Genomic DNA, 20,228 nt, shown 5'->3' on the forward strand with positions numbered 1-20,228 from the left:
ATGCTTTGATATAAATTACATAATTATCTTCCAAAAAATTTCATTTTGCTTGTTTTGACAATTCATACTGGGAATATTTAACATTTATGCATGCTTTCACATCATATTGTAGTACTTGAATTATTCTAAAACTATTCAAATGAATCCCTATTTCTATGCATTTTCAAAAGTGTCATTTATTTCTTCCTCAGCTACTTCTAAAGCTCAATTCTTCAGCTCCTTGAATGGTTCCAGATAGATTAGGATAAATGTTATCTTAGAGTTACAGTGGTGCACGTAGCTCAGTGCATATTTTGATGTTAATTCAATCTTATGACTAAAACGGTTCGAGACCTACGTTAAATGATGTTAAATTAATTATCATGCATGTTTTGTTGTTCAGATTGCTATGTTTATTCTTAAAACAGTTTTTCAAATCTATTTCAAAACTGATTTCTATACATTTGTTAATGTTCAACTATTTGAACAGTTGTAATACAGAATCATTTCCTGGTTCCCTGAACAGTTTTCAAAATATTCAAATGCATTTTATCGTGATTGCTATGCATGTTTATATGTTAATCGTGTCATTCTCTGTCCTTTTCCACAGGATCAGCTGTTAGAAGCCGGAGACCGTTGCAAACCCGACGGTCCTCTGCCTAAGAAGGTCACCTACCAGTGGGACTCTCTCACTTGTGCCGCCTCTCTCACCTACTCTCCTTCTCTCTTCTCTCTCCTGCTGGCTCTCATCTTCACCCTACAACTCATCGGCGTCACGTAACAGTGCAATTTAACCGCAGTCAACTTTTAGTTAAGATGCCAAACACGTTTGGAAGAATGTTGAAAACTCAACGTTGAGACGTGTTTTCTACCAAATCAAGAGAAAACTTCACCCTTTTATTGATTCTTGAACCTTGAGTTGATCGGTGGTACATTCAACCGCCGTCAACATAGTTAAGATATGTATGGTCAAGATATCATAGTTAATATACCAAACATGTTTGGGAAAGTAATAGACACTCAACGTTGAGACTCATTTTCTACCAAATAAAGAGAAAACTCAACCGTATCGACGGTACAATTCAACGAGTGTCAAATTTTAATCATAGTTAAGACACGAAACACGTTTAGGAGGATAATGAAAAATCAGTGATTAGACTCATGTTCTATATCAGTTGAATGTGTCCAGGTAGTATATTTTATGCATGAATTTAAGGCTCGAAATATAGTATAGTCACCCAAAACCACATCTATAAGTGATTCTCAGGAACTTTCATATTCAAATACGCTCCATAAACCAAAGCATGTTTCGCAAAGAACGTTTTCATCGTTCTAAATCGTTTGTAAATACGGCCCTAAACCGCTGCTCTCGAATGAATTACTGCTTGGCTGGACAGAAACAAAATACTATTGTTTTTTATCGGAGTGTTCACACATTAGCAGATTGCAATTATATGAACACTCCCATAAAACCAATAGCGGGGTTTAATGGCCGTTATTATAAACAACTCATAAGACCGTTCTGAGCAAGTACGGTTTGGTTGTCTCCAGCTATAGTGAAACTCACTTTAAACAGTCCTTTTGAAAATAGTTCTTATTACTGTAGGCCTATGCACAGTCTAATTTACTAACTTTATTGGATCAGCTTGTGGTTAGAACTCGAATTGCAAGATGTTATAATAGATGACGAAGTGTTTAAAGTCGATCAAAATCGAAGTATTTCCAGATTAAAATCACTATGGTGGCTGTAATGTATTTCCAGTTTTATTCTTTCTAATAAAATTAGAATTTCTATTTTCAATAAATATATGTATTCCGTCACATTCCAGAAATCCCCCGCCCTAAACCACCCCCTTTGAAACGAGCACTAAAATCGTTGACAATTTAAAGTGTGATATTTGTATTGTATATTTCTTATAATTGATAAAATAATCACAATTTCAAAGTGTGATACTTTTATTGTATATTTCTTATGGTAGACTCAATTTAGTATTGTATGTAAGTAGGTATGTTTTTTGGGAGTCATCGTAGCCTTACCTTGCCAATTGGGATAAGCGATTAGCTGTCTATACATTTCGAAATACAGTATTAATTTTACAGTACGGGATATATAACACCTATTGTATAAAATTATTCGAAGTTGTCTCAATCAAAAATATATTGGAATAACAAGAATTACCGTTATTATTAATAAATATCCATCAAAAATCAATCAATTTCAATCTTATTTAATCAATTTTAAAACTATGATATTATATGATTTTTATATCCCGATTGATAAGGTTTTACTATGATGAATAGAGTGTAAGAAGATATTTTTATTTGATGACATAATTGTATTACCCTCCATATGAATAATATTGGTGTAATTGTGGATATTTTAAAACATTATTTAGTCATGTCTAGGTGGATTTATGGAGTCAGTGTGTATGCTATTGCTAATTTTAAGCTCTATAATTTTAAAGTAGTTATCTACCATATTTTTCAAGATTGTGTGTTTAGGTATTTTATATTATTATTTATATTTATACGTTTGTTCCAGTATCCAACAGTTTTTTTAAGTTTAAAATTATGAAAAGAATTTAAAATAGTTCTAAAAATGAACGATCAACACACACAAAAAATAACTAAAACTGTAGATCAATTCATCAATGTCGCTCTCACTCTCATTAGGTGACTGCTCAGTCACTCACGTACAAGTCTAGCATCATGCATTATGCATCACCCTCAGCAAAATAATGCAAGAGCTATTCAAGTGCAAAATGAATGTTTTCAACAAATCCTCATAAAATCAAAGCATTCTTGAGTTTATTCTGTTATTTCCAAAAAATCTAGATTTCATAAGCTATCAACTAATATTTTTTCTCAATGATGAGAAAGACTGATTAGACATGATGATGACATGTTGATTCATTAAAATTTTAATTCAAAAATTGTTGTATTTCCTAGGATTTTTTGACAATATTTTCTATTTCTAATAGGAATCTACTCTATTAATATATACCTCCTAATTATGAAAATCTCTTTAAAAATATCGTAAATCCAATTCTTTTTGAGATTATTTGAAATCTCTTATGGTGTAATAAATCCAAATCTAATCGATGGGACAATAATTATTCAAAAACTCTATTTTAGAAGTTCGAACAACTGTTATGAATCAAGGAAGCATCTGATAAATAGAAGTACCCTAACCTCAAGGTAGATAAATCTATAGAGACTGTATAGACTGATTATACAGTCTCTATAGATGAATTTATCTACCTATATTGCTCTAACATCAAGTTTTCTATTGTGACACTCACTCTAAACTAGCAGAATTCCTTGTAAATAAATGCCTCCCATTATACCAATGCAGGTGGTTTGAAATGCATCTCTTTAATTATGTTATAAATAGTATTCATTTTCTGTATTGAAAAATAATAGAGAATTATATTATTGTGTGCAATATGAAGGAACTGAATAGGCTACCCGCATTACAAATCTACCCTCACCAACCCAACCTTTGAGACTATTTGAGGGGCTGGATAGGCCACACTCTTAACAAATACAAACTTCTTCAAAAAATTGATCAGCATCTCTCATAATGATTACATCAATGCTGACGCGACTACAAGGTGAATCTCAATATAGTTGAATCTGCTCAGAAGTATTATACTAACGTCTCATCTAATTCAATTGTTTTTCAATTAGTATTTTTAATTGATTCAGAGTATCTGTGGATGTTCTATCTGTCATATGTATCTGATATATTATGTATCTGTCAGAGTATGCTCTATATTGTAGTATATAGATATGTGATGAGTTTATCAATATCACACTTACTGTAACATATATTCATATTATGATGATTGGAAATGTTCATAATGAGAACAACTTCAATTGATGATAATTGTTATGATTCAAAATTTTAATGAACTTGGCCCCAATCACGTATTTACAAATTGCTCAAGCTGAAAAATTCAGGATATCTTAAAAATTGTTCATGCAACTTTTAATGTCAGAAGATTTTTTTCAATCGTAATATCAGTTCTGCATCTGTGAGATTTGGATGTTTTATAATACTGGTAATATAGATCCAAGGTTTCTAACATCCAGAAACCTATGTTTTGAAAATTTTCTATTTTATTTACTCTGTTTAATCCAAAACAAACTTCTTCTTTCTTAACTCTATTGAGATAAGTCACCATAATAATTATAGATTTATTCTTATTTATATTCATTACAGAGTAAAGTAACTTGCTATGGCCTTCAACTCATTAAAATTCAAGAGTCATTCCACAATACAGTTAGCTATCTCTAATTATTATCCTATTTTACTTCCTAAATTGAATAGTGTAAAAAAATATTTTTACCTGAACTTAAGGTAGTAAACAAAGTCTGTAATTTATTGAATGTACAAAATGTGAATAAAGAAAATTTCATTCGGAGTTCTCTCTTGTTCTTATTTAACCATGTCAAAAATTTAGCTTAATCCAACCAAATTCAAATGAATTTATTCAAATAAAATAAGAATATACTCCTATAATATAACTCAATGCTTACAATACTGACTGATTTTGTCTTGATGATGATATAATTGAAAAAGGAATATTCATTAAGGCTGGTTGAAAAGTAAGTGGTTTAAAGTAAGTTAAGGTTGCATAGATAAGTTAAGCGCCATGCTTTCGATACTCTCCTTGCAAGGTCTCCGCTTAAGGACACACAGAACTCCATCATCACAACCAAGTGGTAAGTGGTAACACAGATTAAATTGGCCTACTATTATGAGACAACAATAAATTCATGATGATTTGTAATTGTGAAATTCATGATTGATGTGTAATAACTATCATCACTTGATATTGTTACGGGTTTCTACACTAATAAAACACTTGAAGTGATTTATACTGATTAGATTTATTACTTACAACACTAACACACGGAAGTAAATCAGAAACAACTCTAAACTGATAACTACCTAATAATTACACCGAATTATCACACGCTTATGTTAACTAATATAAATAACTGTTTAAGAATAACTGTCACCAAGCATAATAACTGTTCAACAGTATTTGATATTAACAACTACAAAAGCCTAATATCACTTTATCACTGGTCTGTCATGATTATTAACACTTATCACTAGTCTGTCACAATGTAGAAGAAGCGAACAATAAGACCTTAGTCCGTCAAGTCCACTGTAGTTTGTCAACTGCCTGCCAACTGCAACACGCGCCATTTATATAGGCTCTATAGAACAATCGAGGAGGATCTGGAGGTGTCGAACACGCCCGTCCAATCACAGTAATTCGAAGGATCTGTAACGCGCTTGTCATTGGTCGCACCAATATGAACTCACGGGAATGATCTAGAACTATCCAGAAGCCCCCCCCCCCTGCCACCTCTGTGTTGTTTACTAGAAACTCCTTGTCTCCTGCCATTCTTCTAAAGGCCTCATCCATAACAATGTCACAGAAAAAATCTATGAAATATAAGGAAGGGCAGCCTTCAGAGAATTTACTAAATATGAACACAACTTGAAAATTGTAACGAATTGGATAGAAATATTGTGAGAATATCAGAGAAATGAATTCATGAATATAAAAATTCGACTGAGACACTGTCAATGTTGTAGAATCGCTGTGACCTGTGTGTTCACGAAACCATGGTCAATAAAACGGTAGAATTTGACAATATATTTGTGTTTTTATTTCATCATGAATATAAGTTGTTCGATTATGATTAGTTGTTAAAATCATGGCTATTCCTATTCCATGACCTGAAGGATGGCCTTGTGGTGAGAGATCTAAAAAATAACAAGAATAAGGCTTGTGCTTTCTCTTAATGAAATAAAACAACAAAATTTTAAAATATACTGTTTATATGTTGCATAAATTAGAATTTGATCTGTTTTGGCACTTCTCTAGAAGTTGTGTAATTTTAAATGATTGATTGAAATTAGTTGATTATGGGATGAATAGACTATATTATAAATATTATTCACCAACAATTAAGCTGTAGAATAACGTACATAATTATTGAATACATATACAAATATTTCTCCTCCTGCTTTCCAAAATGATATGATATTTATGAATACGGTATGAGAAATAAAATACCGTACTAGAAATATGAAGACATTATATATGTGATTGTACTGTATACATCATACAAGATGCTTAATAAAATACCGTACTAGAAATATGAAGACATTATATATGTGATTGTACTGTATACATCATACAAGATCTCTCCTTTACAACCAATTTTTTTCCAGAATGCCTGAATATACAGGATACGGCATAATAATTCCCTTCTTTGGAATGTTCGGTATTCAGTTAGTTGATGACATAGCGGAGTGCTAGTAGTCACTTTCGAGAGGGGTGGTTTTAAAGTTTTTTGTTGCACAGTTCAGTCGCCATCTATGATACCAGGTAGTTGAATTACAGAATGTGTAAATAAATAACAAATGCAACTCAGTAATAAAACCCAAAATTGAAGTTAATCGAAGTTAGGGAACATCCTAATAATAAAGACCAGCGGATAGCCCGGTGATTTATTATTGAAGAAAAGTGAAAAATGAAACTAAGAGATAAAAGAGAAAAAACTACACAAGAATCTGAAATGCGGGAGAAAAAAGGGAAAGAAAAACACTTGTTAGGACTGATGTTAGTGCCAATATATCGACCGACGCAGGCTTTCTGACCTTTCCCAGCCCAAGCGGTAAATCTACCCTTGCACCTTGCGCTTGCACACGTTAACTCTGTTGGCCTCCATGATATCCCTCATCTCAGCAGACAGATTCCTGTTCACCATTTGGGCTAGATAAAAAGGCGTTCTGAGCTCAACTCCATGAACCACCTGAGGCGTCGCATAGCCACAACTCGAACTATATCTTGTGGGATAAGTATGAATAATATCTGGCAGAATATTAAGTCTATTTTTTTTAAGGTACTGTACATCTATAGGGATTTCATAAACAACTGTCGTATGTTCAATACTGGGAATTCTTTGAATCGTTATTTAGAATAGTTTTTATTATCTGCCTCTGCGACACCGCAAGCGGCTCCAGGAGGGTGGAGTGCAGTCCACCCCAAACGAGTGCACCATACTGAATAATAGATTGTACATAAGCGAAGTAAACGGTTTTACAGAGTTTCTGACTCAACACCTGACTCAGCTGGGAAAAAGCGTACAACAACTTTCTAAGACGCTGTTTAACAAAATGAATATGCGGATTCCAACTTAAGCTATAATCAAAAACTATGCCAAGGTACTTGTATTTATCAACTCGTTCTATATGGTTGCAGTTACATACAGTAAAAGTTGAGTCTCCACATGAGTGGATTTTAAGGTCTCTGGGTCCTGAATCTAGCTGGTTACGAGTGACCAAGGGCATGTACTTGGTCTTATCTATATTGACGAACAATTATGATCAAACCAGCTTTTGATTCTGGCCAAGTCAGCAGTTGCATTATTGTATGATTCATCCCAGTTTTTACCTGTTGAGATCACAGCCGTATCATCAGCAAATAAAAAACTTTACTACTGATGCTCAGCAATGTAAGATTGTTTACATAGATGAGAAATAGAATAGGCCAAAGGGTACTTCCCTGTACAACGCCATATTCAACTTTTTCCAATCAGACCTAACTTGATTTATCTGCACATATTGTACTCTGTCTTTAAAATAGCTCTTAAACCATACCGTAGTAATGCAGTATGTTTAATCCCAATCATTTCTAATTTTGTAAAAACTTCCTGTTTGTTTCAAATATTTATGCTGGAACTGAAATGTTTCTATGTTTGGAAGTTCATTTCCAGTGTTTCTACAGGTGCGGTATTATTATTTCCTTTTTTCAAAACTTAATAAAACGCATTATAAGAGGCTGAAAAGTTGTATTCTATTAACCGAATGTAAGTATGTATAAAGTTTTGTTTCATGTAGTTTTGAAGATTATATCATGAATGTGATGTTCCACACTCCGGATACAGTTTGAGTACCTATTTCTAGTATTTTATATCACCCTTTCAAGTATTTCAGGCGTAATTTTAGCAATTTCCACCTGTATGCTGTTCTATAAATCTTGAAGGGTCTTTGGATGGTTCACACAGACACGGGACTCCGAAAAACCCACACAAAAAAATTACACGGGCAAATAAGGAGATATCGAGCCGGCCATTGCAAATCGCCTCTAATTGGGATAAGGGATTCTGGAAAGTGTTCCTTTAAAACAGCCATGTTGTATGGTTGAAAATGAAGGTCTTCGAGAAGAATCCTCCTCACAGAACGATCGGAAAGTCCAAGGGCAGACGAATTTTTGCGTGCTGAACGCCTTGGAGATTGCAAAAGTCAAGCTTTCACTGTTTCAATGTTTTACTTGATCTATTGGGCCGTGGAACTTAAGATCTTAGTATTGTTGTACTGCCTGTTTTTCTAAAGGTAGTAACATAAGAAAAAATATTGTTTTCCGGTGTGGAACACGGGCCAACGGGGTTGAATTGAACCGATTCCAAAAATGCCACTGTGCTGCAATCACTTAACAGCCACTCAAAAAGTACGTCTCAACGGCGAACGCACGTTATCATAGTTTGCTGGTATCATAGTTTGATATTCTACCACAAGTTGCTTCATTTTTAGTTATTATTTTTATTTGTAATTTTTAGTTATTTATCTTAGAGTATAGTTAGTAGCATTTTTAAAATCTTTATTGCTCATTTTGTTTCTTTATTGCTTATTCAGGCCTCGACAGGCTGATCGGAACTCACCCCTACTCAGATGTATAGTCTTTGTAGGGGTATTCCATACAATTATTGTAATTGTATTTATTATTATATATATGCATTTTCTGGAATAAATAATATTTTAATATGAATTTAAATTCGAAGTAAACAATAGAGAGACAAACAAAGCATTCCAGTTGTTTTTTTGTCAAAAGACATCTTCTACATTTATTCACTTCAATGTATTTCTGTATTATGAGTCATAATAAATCGTATTAATTTGTGAATTAGGCTCTTCATGGACATGTATGTAACTCTTCAATGTATTTCAGATAAACTGTCAGCGTTAGTGCTATTTATAAGGGAAAAGGGGTGCTGACAGCCTGAAGTTATCACTATATAATATATTGTTTCATGTACTACATGTAATATATGTATTATATTGTTTCATGTGCAATTCAGAATTGATGAGAAAGATCTACTTCGCTCACATAAATTTCAATTTTGAGTATGGCTTGGAAATTTGGGGGGGGGAAGCATATAAGGCTGCTTTACATCCGTTAATTATTCTACAAATATCATTTATGAGAATAATGTCTTACAAAACGAAATATGATCACTATGCACCAATTTTCGAAGAGCTCAGAATACTGCCTATTAGGAACTTATATATTTATAAAACCCTAAAGCTGCGCTTACACCAAATTTATCAACAATAAAATGTTAATAACTTGATCTTTATAGATTCTATTAGATTAAACATAACTTAGCAAACACATGATGAACATATGTGTTTGTCAAGTTCCGTTCAATCTAATAGAATCTATAAGGATAAAGTTATTAACATCTTGTTAATAACTTTGGTGTAAACCCAGCTATTTTTTGATAGGAGTGGCAAAATGCAGCTGATTCATATGCGCTGAGGAATCAACAAAATGTGCTTTGTTGATTCATTTGGGAGGAATCAACAAAATGTGAAAGTCCCTAAGCCCAACCTTAATATTTTCAAAAAATTCTTCACTTTTCTAGCACCAACGTTTTTTAATAGGCTTCCTGTTAAATTGTAACAGACTGTGTAGACTTAAACTGTGTAGACTTTATAATGTTAAACTGATAATGAAGTTCTCATTCTTTTTTATTGTCTTTTTAGTTTTTTTTCTCTTCCTTAATTTGCTTTGTGTTAACTGTAACACTTCTCTTTCATCTTAAGTAGTTTTTTCTGCCCAAACAGGTTTTTGTAACCTTTGGGATTATTTTCCATATACAATGATTCTTTGTAATGTTCTTCAGGGTATGATTGTGATTTTTTAGTTGTATGGTAATTATTTCAGTAACTAAGTTATGGTAATTTCATGCTCTGTATCTATTGTGAAAAAATTGAAAATAAATTGATTTGAATTTGAAATATTCACTTCATATTGTTTCTGATTGCTATTGCACTGATTTGACATTTTTTGCCTTCTCGAAATAGAAGCGCATGAGATCGACGATCATGGCCGACGACTCGTCTCTGTAGCCGAGAAACACTGTGATGTTCGCCAAATGATCGGTCAGTATACCAATGACGTAATGCGTATCAGTGACTGTGTCCTTGAATGTGATTCCGGCACCATGATAGTTCACAAGCTCGTCCATTCCTGGAGAACAACAAATATTGCCAACGATCAATAATTTGAAAATACATACTTCGTTCATGTACAAAATGAAATAACCATTTACCATGTGCCATATCTACCAGAAGGTTCAGGAGTTAGATATATACATTGGCCTTGACTTGTCTCATGTCAAGCAGATTCCTGAAGTTTGTTTAGAAATAATATTATTTCTTATTATCTATTTTTTCTTATTTATTTGTTTAGGAGACATTTGGTATTTGAAAAGTTTTTGCAGCTGCATAACTCTTTCTATATTATGGTAACAAGATGCACCAAATTTGGCGTCGAAATTCCTCAGCTCTAGCACTATATGTTACTAGAGTTGCATGGGGGTTAAGGACAATCGCAGGGTAACCAAATCCACTGAACTGAGCAATTCAACAACAATTCAATGTTTCCTCATAAATCTTCGTCCAGAATGATTTGTTTTAATTTCTCAGGATAGAATTTGGATACGATTCAAATTGGATATTTGGAGTTGCTCCCCGGTTTAATTGCATCAGCTAATCGGATGGTAGGCCTATCGGAGGCCGTGATCTAGAAGTTCATTTGAATTTCACATCCGCCGTTGAATTATTGAAGGAGTAACTTATGTTTGCCAGTGGAGCCAGTGACCCCGGGCCATAACGGAGCAGACAGGGAACAGGGCAGGGTGACGACTTCACTACAGGCACTGAGTGAGGGCTCACAGGCACTGGGTGAATGCCTTGTTCAAATCTGCATAATTGAGATTTATTATTAGAGGGAGGATAGCAGCCCACATGTGTTTAAGATTTTGGCTTGCAGCCTTCCGCCGATTGATAGCACCAGAAGACCTGAAAACCATCCCCTCCCCCTCATAGGGCAGTCGGTGTTCAAGATCCTCATTCTCCTTGAGGTTCTGGTACTAAGAAAATAATAATGTTAGGGTAACGTATTCTAGAGTTTGTCAAATTTTGGTTGCATCAACGAATTTGATTATAATCTACAGAAGTACTCGCAGGTACAAATCTTAACCATTAAGTACAAACTCAAAAGTACTAGCATTGATTAGAATGAATTTGTAATAGAAAACTACCAATGTATGTGTAAGTACGAAATATTCTATTTTTTATACTGTGTTGCTTCATTGCCTAGCATGACGAAAATCCCTGTCTTCTGGTTTACATCTTGAGGATCGTAGGAATAATACAAGAACATCGGAGGATCTTGAAATGCAATAGGTATTTTGATCATATTCGCTAGTATCTTTACAGGTAACTGGAAATGTAGAATGAGTCATGAGAATGTCAACGAATATGCTCAACCATTAAAACTTCCCCTAGAAACTGCACTTCAAATTTACACTGTTAAACAGTTTCAACTCTATTGGTATAGATTATGTAATCGGCTGTGAGTTTCAACCAAATCTGTAATAATTTTGTTTTTTGTCAATTTTTGTATAGTCTACTTTTATCAATAATTCTCAACGACTGATAAGATTTGTTTAATCTTGGTACCAAATGATAAATCTTGAGGAGACGATCACTGTCATATTACTGAATATTAATCATAAAATTGGACAGTTTCACTTCCATTCAGAGAATATGGTAATTTTCCTAGAATTTTGAAAAATCTAAAAATCGACGGAGCTTATTCTTTTTACTTATGCTTATGAAACTGATTCTTCTTGCATCATAATTATTACAAAAACCAAAATGGTGACTTACGTTCAGTGCAAAATTTGTTGGGATTGTCAACATTTTCTGGCGAGTACACTTTCGTCTTACAAACGGCATGATTTTCAATTGGTCTCAGAAATCTTGTGAGATGCGTCGAGCTATCTTTATTCAGATTCCAGCCAACAACCTGTGATGATAATCAATATTTATGAAAATTTGGGGGAAGAGTTTTCGGATGTGTCTGTTATTATTCTCCCAATAATTTAATAAATTAATAAAATTTATTACTGAAGTTGCAATACCTAATTGTTCAAATGAATAGAAGGGAGGAAAGAGAGATGAAAGTTAGAGAAATCAATGAAAAAATCATTTATGACGAGCAGGGTAAACAATTTTTGTTTAAATGCGCTCATCGGATTTTTTCCTATGATAATATTCATTGAAAATGGTTAGAATTCCTTGAAACAACATGAATGCTTTCCAATCAATCAATGTTGATAGTATAAAAAAATGAATATCACTATACCTAATCATCACTATACCATTGTAATCAATGCTATTGAGTATATTTATTTGCATTTTCGTTGATTAATTGTAATATTCTATGGTTGTCAATATCTGCCTAATCAGGCATATAAAGATGAAGAGCAACTAGGAAAGCAGAGTAGCCAGTTTTAAAAAACCAGACAATAATAACTCTGAAATGATTAATATGAATTGAGCACAAATAATGCCAATGAATCTACAAAATTTCAGACTAATGATGTGTAAACACTCCCATAAGAAGCAATGGTGTTTTATTTCTGGTCAGCAGACAGAAATTCATCGGAAGCTGGACTTAGCTGAGAAAAAATTTATAAATTTGAGAGATTAAAATGAGAAGGAAATAGAGATGAACCGTACGGAGATAATAATTTTATCAGTTAAGAAAAATATGTGAATTGGAATACTCTGAAAGGTAACATATATCATAAAAAGTAAACTAGACTTGACACATCATTAACTTTCATTAAAATATCGCGTTATCGGATGGGCACGTAAAACTGTCCCTCCCGGCTGAAGTATGAATCGTAAGGCTGATCGACGGCCATCAGGCGAGGTGGGACCTTCCACTACCTCCGTAAACTACTTCGGTGTTTACGGAGGTAGTGGACCTTCCCGCAAGGGACTCCTCACCGAAAAAAAACCATAATAATTTACATTTACGTTAGTTTGGCAAAATGAAGTTGAAATTTTAAAATTTTTTGCAAGTTTATTATACGTTTTTTGATAAGTAGCTATACTTTTTTGTTTGATTTTCCAATTTATATATTTATATAGGCTGCGATACTGCACTCACCGTCCCTATCAAATCAGGTACCCGCTCATTGAGTCTTGCCAAATCGATGCATATTGGCTTGACAAACGTGCAGAAATCCACCATTCCTTTGAGTCTCAATACAGCCAGATTCTTCACAAATGAGATCATTTCCGAGCCTCCCTTGAAAAATTCCTCGAATACGTCGTCACTAGTTATTCCTTGCAACTGAAAATTGAGGATCCAATCAAATTTACCAATTTAATTATAAACTCAAAATGCTACACTATTGAAAATTTCCTCGAAAATAACATCACTAAAGTGGAATTCACTTTCAACAGTCAGCATTCCTTATAAATAACACTAGGCCCAGATGCACAAAATCTTGTTAAATTTCAATCATGATTTAATGCCATGAGAACCAATTAGAGAAACCTTCTTCTCGATAAAATCTTCTCTGATTGGTTCTCATGGCATTAAATCATTTTTGAAATTTAACAAGATTTTGTGCATTTGGGCCTAGTGTTATTAGTTTATAAAGTCTAGTGTTATAAAGTCTTCTATGATTGATTCTCTTGATATTTAATCACGGTTAAATTTAACAAACTTCAGTGAAACTGAGTCTAACTCTTTTCCCATCTATCCTATGCTGACACTTTGAATTGAATCTCACATTTTCACTACCGTATCTCATAGCGTCAGACTTACGTAATATCCAGAGATCCAGATAACATCAAGGGCATCCTCTAGATATTATAAGTATGTACTGACACAATAATGGTCAAACCATTGATATTGACGTACCAAAACTAGGATTTAGCTTGGCTTGAAGCATTATTGGCTACTAAGTATTATCATAGAGAAACGATAGCATAAGTAGATATCCCATGGTATAGGGCGTTTATGTCGCAACTTCTACTGTTATCCCAAGCCGATAGTTCACATAGTTCTTTGCTATGCAGCTGTGTGACGCTGGTAGTCTCTCAAATTGTGTCGTTCATACACTATCACCCCAACAAAACAGTAAAAATTGACAATAATCGAAAGTAATCGGCTTGAGATAACAGTAAAAGTTGCGACATAAATTCCCTATACCATGGGATATCTACTCACGCTATTATTTCTCTATGGTATTATTAGGGCCCGTATGCTCAAAAATAAGCAGTTTATAAACTCAAGTTTACTTAGTTCAGTATTAATATGAAGATATGATGATTGTCAATGTACCTAGGTAGATTGAATAGTAAGCCGAAACTAGAATTAAGCCGTGGATTGAAACTATTAAGTAATGAAAGTATTGGAACTTTCATGTAGAAAAGTAATTTCAGAGAAATATTTTGAGAATGATTGTAGTATGTAACTGATTTTTATTAATGATCAGTTGATAATACTAGGTTACCGTATCTATTAATTATTATGGTAGCTAGATCCGATAAATTCAGCAGATGTTATATTCTATAATATACCTATTGATTTGGATACAGAACTGTACTCGGAAAAATTGAACGGGAAACTGCTGAGCCTCAGTCATTGGCTTCTCCTGCTAATAATTTTATTATTTCTAGCTCAATGGTTCATGGGTTAAAACCAAATCTCAGATAACAATGAAGATACAGGTATTTATAAGGTCCTGCTTAAAGAGGTTGAATGTGAAATTGAAAAATGGTACTCACCTCAAACCTCTGAGTCTTCCCTGCATCTCGAGGATCGTTCCAATCTCTGTAGGTTTTTGCCAGAGCCACTCTCAATGAAGATGCACTCCTCAGAGATCCCTTCTCATCTTTAACACATTTGGCAGCTGTCAGAATTCGAAAAAACTATTACATTTTCAATTTGTTATTTATTAATATGGAAAAATGGAGTGATGTAGAAATTAGAGTTAGAACGGTTTTTGGCTCGAGCCTGTGGTACTTTTCTGTATATTGTGTAATTCCTAATGATGAATGAATAAATAAATCACCAAATAAATTATTAATTCTTATGGCGTTATTTCAATAGAATAAATCAAATTCAGTATTCAACTTAAATTAAAATTTGTATTGAATCTTAATTATTCATTTCTCATTATCATTGATTTCACAGAGTGTAAACCAATTATTAATCAATTCTTTTTCTTTTTTGTTAGTTAATTAATTTGATGATTATTTATGACAATTATAAGATGAAGTGAAATATTTTATTATCTGGCAAAGGTAGGACTTTGAGTTCTCTCTGCCCCACCATCCAGTAAGCTTTTATGACTTTGTACTATATTATTATCAGGTAGACCTACTATTTTAGATAGTTTATTTTTTTTAATTATAAATAGACAAACCAGTTAAAATGAATTGTTCTGATATCAAAGCGCCGCCACACATCAAAGTAAAAGTTGCATTGTCAGCAAGATAAATAGCCGCATTCCAGGGTGCTTTCACAGCATCAATTGATTCGGTTGAATCGACCAATTCTTCATTTCCTTTTTCAGTCACTCCACAAACTGTGATAAATGAAAAAGTTGTTGATAAATTATTGAGAGCAGATCAAACCTCAAGAACATAAAAATGGACTAGACTAATTCTGTGTAGCGCACATATAGCTTTGTAAATTCACTCTAGAATCGTGAAACAACACGACTTAATAATAATTATATAAAATTGGAAATCTAATTCCAGTTTTTGATCTAATATTGATAGAATATAATCGGAAAATTCGTTCTTCCGTTACCTCTGCACAAGCCTCTAGAGCTCATATGGGTACATCCTTTCTATTGCGAGACTTTTAAGCCATGAATTCAAGTGCTCTGTTGAGCAGAAGAATACCACTAGCTTTATCCATAACTGCAATTGTGCGAACACTCTCGTAAGAGCTAATAGAATTCTCTTTCTGCTCACATTTGAGCAAACTTCCAATGTGTGAACACTGTCATAATAACGAATGGTATTACAATGATACCTAATACAAATGGTAATAACCAATGGTCCTTATACTCAATGCAGAGCTGAAATTCTCTGAAAACATAAATTGCAGTTCCATTTGTGGCAGTTTGATACAGTAGGCTAATTACGGTGAGTCAATTTTATAGGTCCGTATTCACGTACGTTCATTAAATTCAATCGCGATTGAACGCTGATTGAAGACATTTCCCGCTCATCTCAATAATGGTTCTCGTGGCGTTCAACTGTAATTTAATCACGGTTAAATTCAACAGTCGTATGTGCAATCGGGAGATAGTCTGGTACCTTGAGTGAAGTGAGCATATTCTCTCTATTGTATGATTTTAGAGTGATGAATGATAATAATGTTTCAGAGCTAGCGAGTAGGCCTAATGGTTTGAGTACATACTAGGAGCACAATCGTACATGACGTATTTCCATTTGCCAGTTTTGAGACAGTGATTGCGCATCTCGTAGTTTCGGTCAGTGATGAATCCCTGCTTGCAGGCAATGGCTGCCTGAGTGCCTACTCTGACGTCATCAACACAGCTCACTGCCTGTCCTTTATAGGTGCACTCCAAATCCAGTGTATTCAGATCTATGGCCTTACACGATCCTGGGGTCACGAGAGAAGGTTGAATTATAATAATTAATGCATTTATTAGTTCATGAAAATAACAAAAAATATATTTTCTTGGTGGATATAGTATAATTTATATGGATATTATTATTAACTAGAATCAACAATGAATATATTATCAGATATCAGATATACCTCGATGATCTGCATCACACCTATTTACTATAGGAGGCAGTGGAGTGAGCCACATATCTACTATAAAAGGCAGTGGAGAAGGAACCGTGCAACCGTGGCAACTATGCCTCACCATTTTCCACTGACTTTAAAGCGTGAATTTCACTATAATACCATTTGTTCTTCTTTTAAAAACTCGAAATATTACACCGTGCTTGCAATTTTGAAATGTGAATGTAAAATGATTAGGAAGTAAACAAAAGCAGTATATTTGAATGTTGAACAGCTTATTTTCTCCATCTTTATTGTATATCTGTAAATATGTAACCCCCAAACTAATGGGGACATGGAACGAGCGAGAGAGAACAATACAAACGTGTGCTGAGACCATTTGGCAGGTGATGGTGCGGGCGCATTACATTGCAATATTACATAATATTCTATCAATATACTTACATACATAAGTATACTACTCACTCTGACAAGAATGTATCTTGGGATACCAAACGCCATCATAGCAGACTGTCATGTCGACCTGTTTCTGGCGTAAAACGAACAAATCAGCACATTTAAGGCGAATAACTGTTCCGTTTCCCGGTATTCTGTGACCTGCTTCAAGCGAACATTTCTCACCGACGCATCCAGCTTTCAAGTAGTCAGTGCCGTTGTATTTAGGCACCACACAACCTTTCAGCACTTGCTGCTGAGTTTTTGCGTCCCTGAGAATTTGAATAATTCAAGAGAGAAAATATGTACTTTCAATCCCTAAATAAATCATGCAAAGATTAAAACTGAATAATGGTTTAAATAAAATAAATAATATTAAATAGCAAAATAATTATGTCTAAATCAATTCTAAATCTAATATAAATTAATATAAGAGACCCTTACGGGAAAGTCCCACTTAGTTCGAATGCTAAGTATAATGCTTATTATATAATATTCAAGTCGTCAATGGGCTTCAAAACTGATATAAACTGAAAATAAAAATAGTCTAAATCATATAGGTACTTCACAATGGTAAAATGTAGCCTACAGATAGAACCAAGATTACATTCCATTAAAATGGAAGAACTGTAATAGGTAGGCTATGACATATAATTTAAATATAATAGTAGGAAAATAATGTGAAAAAATTACATTAAGTAGTCTGCCGTATATTATTAGTTGATACGAACTTGTATTTTAATTTTTTATTTTGAAAAATAGTAAAGCTCAGTAAGAATAACCTTACTCACAAAGAATTGATCCGAGTTTGACATTTAGAGAATTTTGCTCTCGATATAATCAAACCAAAAATGAAAAATATCTGCAAAATATTTACAATAATTTATTAAAAAATTCACTGAATGAGTATTAATTGCACACTGAAGAACTGGTGATGGCTGTAGAATAATAGAGAGAACATGGTAAGGAAAAATAATGTTTTCCTACAATAGAGTTAACATAGATAATACAGTAGGTAGGTATACACTATAAACATACCGGTAACTATTAATTCATAATACTAATGAATATACAACAAGTTATAATAATTATCTATTGCATTGCATTATAGCTATTCTGGATTAAGTATCATATTATATACTAGAACATCAGTCTGGTAAAAGCAGACAGTGTGAGTCATGCATGAGAGCTTTTTGTAAAGTTTCTCAACATTATTTGAAGTAAAAGTAAAATTGGAAGAAAAATGAATCAAAGTGTTGGATGAAGTGAAGAAGAAACTATGTTTACTCATAATTTGCGATAAGATATGAAAAGTTACAAAGTTAGAAGCTAGGATTGAATGATCACCTCAGAAACAGAAAAGAGTAGATTTCTGTAAGCCATTTCTATCCAATATACACTTTTCATCAATACATCTACTGATGATATTTCCACAATCCTGCTTAGCCAAATGTGAGTTAAATTTCTTTTCTGGTTGATAAATTTGACCTCAGATAACGGAAAATTGGTTACAATAAATAAGAAAGATAAAGATAAATGGAAGGAAATAGAAAAGGAAATAAGGCTCACCTCTACTAGCTATAGTGGATAAAATATTAATATAGTATACGTATATTTCAGTTGTTTCCCCTCCTAATAGTATAGAATAGGTAGAGCTTACAGTAACTATTCATTTAGCGTATAGCAGATACACAACAAATATATATCTCATGAGTCTCAAATGCCTAGATATACACTGTATATTTCCAAATTCTTTGAGATGTTGTGTAGTTTTTGGTCAGGAGAACATAAGTTTGTATGACCGCCATTATTTGCTAGTCCATTTAGCGTTAACCAATGTGCACCATGGAGGCGAAATAGCGTTACACATATTTAAGTTGAAAATCTGATTGCTGGAACAATTTTGAGGTTAAGGAAGGTTAAAACTCAATTTTGAATTTTCACAGAAAAAAAACATTTTCAAATCATCTTTAACATTACAAATGTAACTATATAACCAATATATAGTAATATATGGTTACTGTAGTAGAGCTGAGCCAGAATTATGCATTGTCTATTGTATTGTATCTTATTCAAGGCGGGAGCGCACAGTTTCTCAGACATTTGTTTCTTAGCCGTGGTCTTGACATGAGTTAATAAATAAAATATCTTTTAAAAATTGAATTTCAAATTCAATAAATTTATGCATTTTATACACAGTATACATAGTGATTAAAGTAATTAAAAAGAATATTTCATTTGTCTCTATGTATCTTCGTATAAAGAGATTCACTTTAAACCGTTGAAACACCTCACAAATATCATCAATGCTTTCCATTCAAACTACAGTAGAATGATGTCAGTTTAAAATGAAACTCGGTATCAATGAATTGAAAACTGTTATCAGAGTATTAGAATAATTTTATGGAAAAATATAAACACGATAATAAAACAAGTCCACTTAGTTGACATTTATAAAAAAAGTTATTGTTGGATTAGATTGAATAAGTAAAAGTACCGTAATTTAGTTCAAAATTATACAAATTCGAAAAACTTTGAGCGTTTGAAAAGTGTATGAAGAGCTGTGTAACTAAGTGTGATTTACATAAGATAGTCAGCGTGATTTACATAAGATAGTCAGCGTGATTTACATAAGATTGTCAGCGTGATTTACATAAGATTGTCAGCGTGATTTACATAAGATTGTAGCGTGATTTACATAAGATTGTCAGCGTGATTTACATAAAATTGTCAGCGTGATTTACATAAGATTGTAGCGTGATTTACATAAGATTGTCAGCGTGATTTACATAAGATTGTCAGCGTGATTTACATAAGATTGTCAGCGTGATTTACATA

The 20,228-nt window shown here is 33.3% G+C and overlaps 2 protein-coding genes across 6 annotated transcripts in view; one reads left to right on the top strand and one right to left on the bottom strand.

Annotated features, from left to right (window-relative positions):
* Window positions 1-4,406, top strand: part of LOC111056302 (leishmanolysin-like peptidase) — a 199,720-nt gene extending 195,314 nt beyond the window's left edge. The window contains exon 14 of one of the 2 annotated variants that reach the window (XM_039425862.1): window positions 590-4,406. In XM_039425862.1, coding sequence (XP_039281796.1) covers window positions 590-760 — 171 coding nt within the window. In that variant the 3' untranslated portion in view covers window positions 761-4,406. The remainder of the gene's footprint in view (window positions 1-589) is intronic. The other variant, XM_039425863.1, reaches the window with a different exon arrangement.
* Window positions 4,407-7,982: 3,576 nt separating this feature from the next.
* LOC111056300 (modular serine protease) lies at window positions 7,983-19,150 on the bottom strand. 4 transcript variants are annotated; one of them, XM_022343654.2, is made up of 9 exons: window positions 18,738-19,148; window positions 18,182-18,252; window positions 17,421-17,662; window positions 16,599-16,805; window positions 15,592-15,753; window positions 14,951-15,075; window positions 13,320-13,505; window positions 12,029-12,167; window positions 7,983-10,322 (listed from the first exon to the last, which is right to left on the bottom strand). In XM_022343654.2, the coding sequence occupies exons 1-9, from the start codon at window positions 18,795-18,797 to the stop codon at window positions 10,117-10,119; spliced, it is 1,398 nt and encodes a 465-aa protein (XP_022199346.2). In that variant the 5' UTR covers window positions 18,798-19,148; the 3' UTR covers window positions 7,983-10,116. The 4 variants fall into 4 exon arrangements, with proteins under 4 accessions (XP_022199346.2, XP_039281799.1, XP_039281798.1 ...); XM_039425865.1 differs by having other exon boundaries at window positions 18,178-18,252; window positions 18,738-19,144; XM_039425864.1 differs by lacking the exon at window positions 15,592-15,753 and having other exon boundaries at window positions 18,738-19,150.
* Window positions 19,151-20,228: the final 1,078 nt, after the last annotated feature.

Source organism: Nilaparvata lugens, chromosome 4 (assembly GCF_014356525.2).
Source record: "Nilaparvata lugens isolate BPH chromosome 4, ASM1435652v1, whole genome shotgun sequence".
NCBI lineage: Eukaryota > Metazoa > Arthropoda > Insecta > Hemiptera > Delphacidae > Nilaparvata > Nilaparvata lugens.

What these genes read in the sequence shown, in the direction of transcription:
- LOC111056300 (XM_022343654.2), bottom strand. Translation starts at nt 18,797, where the DNA reads ATGAAAAGTGTATATTGGATAGAAATGGCTTACAGAAATCTACTCTTT. An exon ending in TACTCTTTTCTGTTTCTGAG is followed by an intron (nt 18,253 to 18,737) that starts GTGATCATTCAA and finishes AATATTTTGCAG; the next exon opens with ATATTTTTCATTTTTGGTTT. An exon ending in CAAACTCGGATCAATTCTTT is followed by an intron (nt 17,663 to 18,181) that starts GTGAGTAAGGTT and finishes TCAAATTCTCAG; the next exon opens with GGACGCAAAAACTCAGCAGC.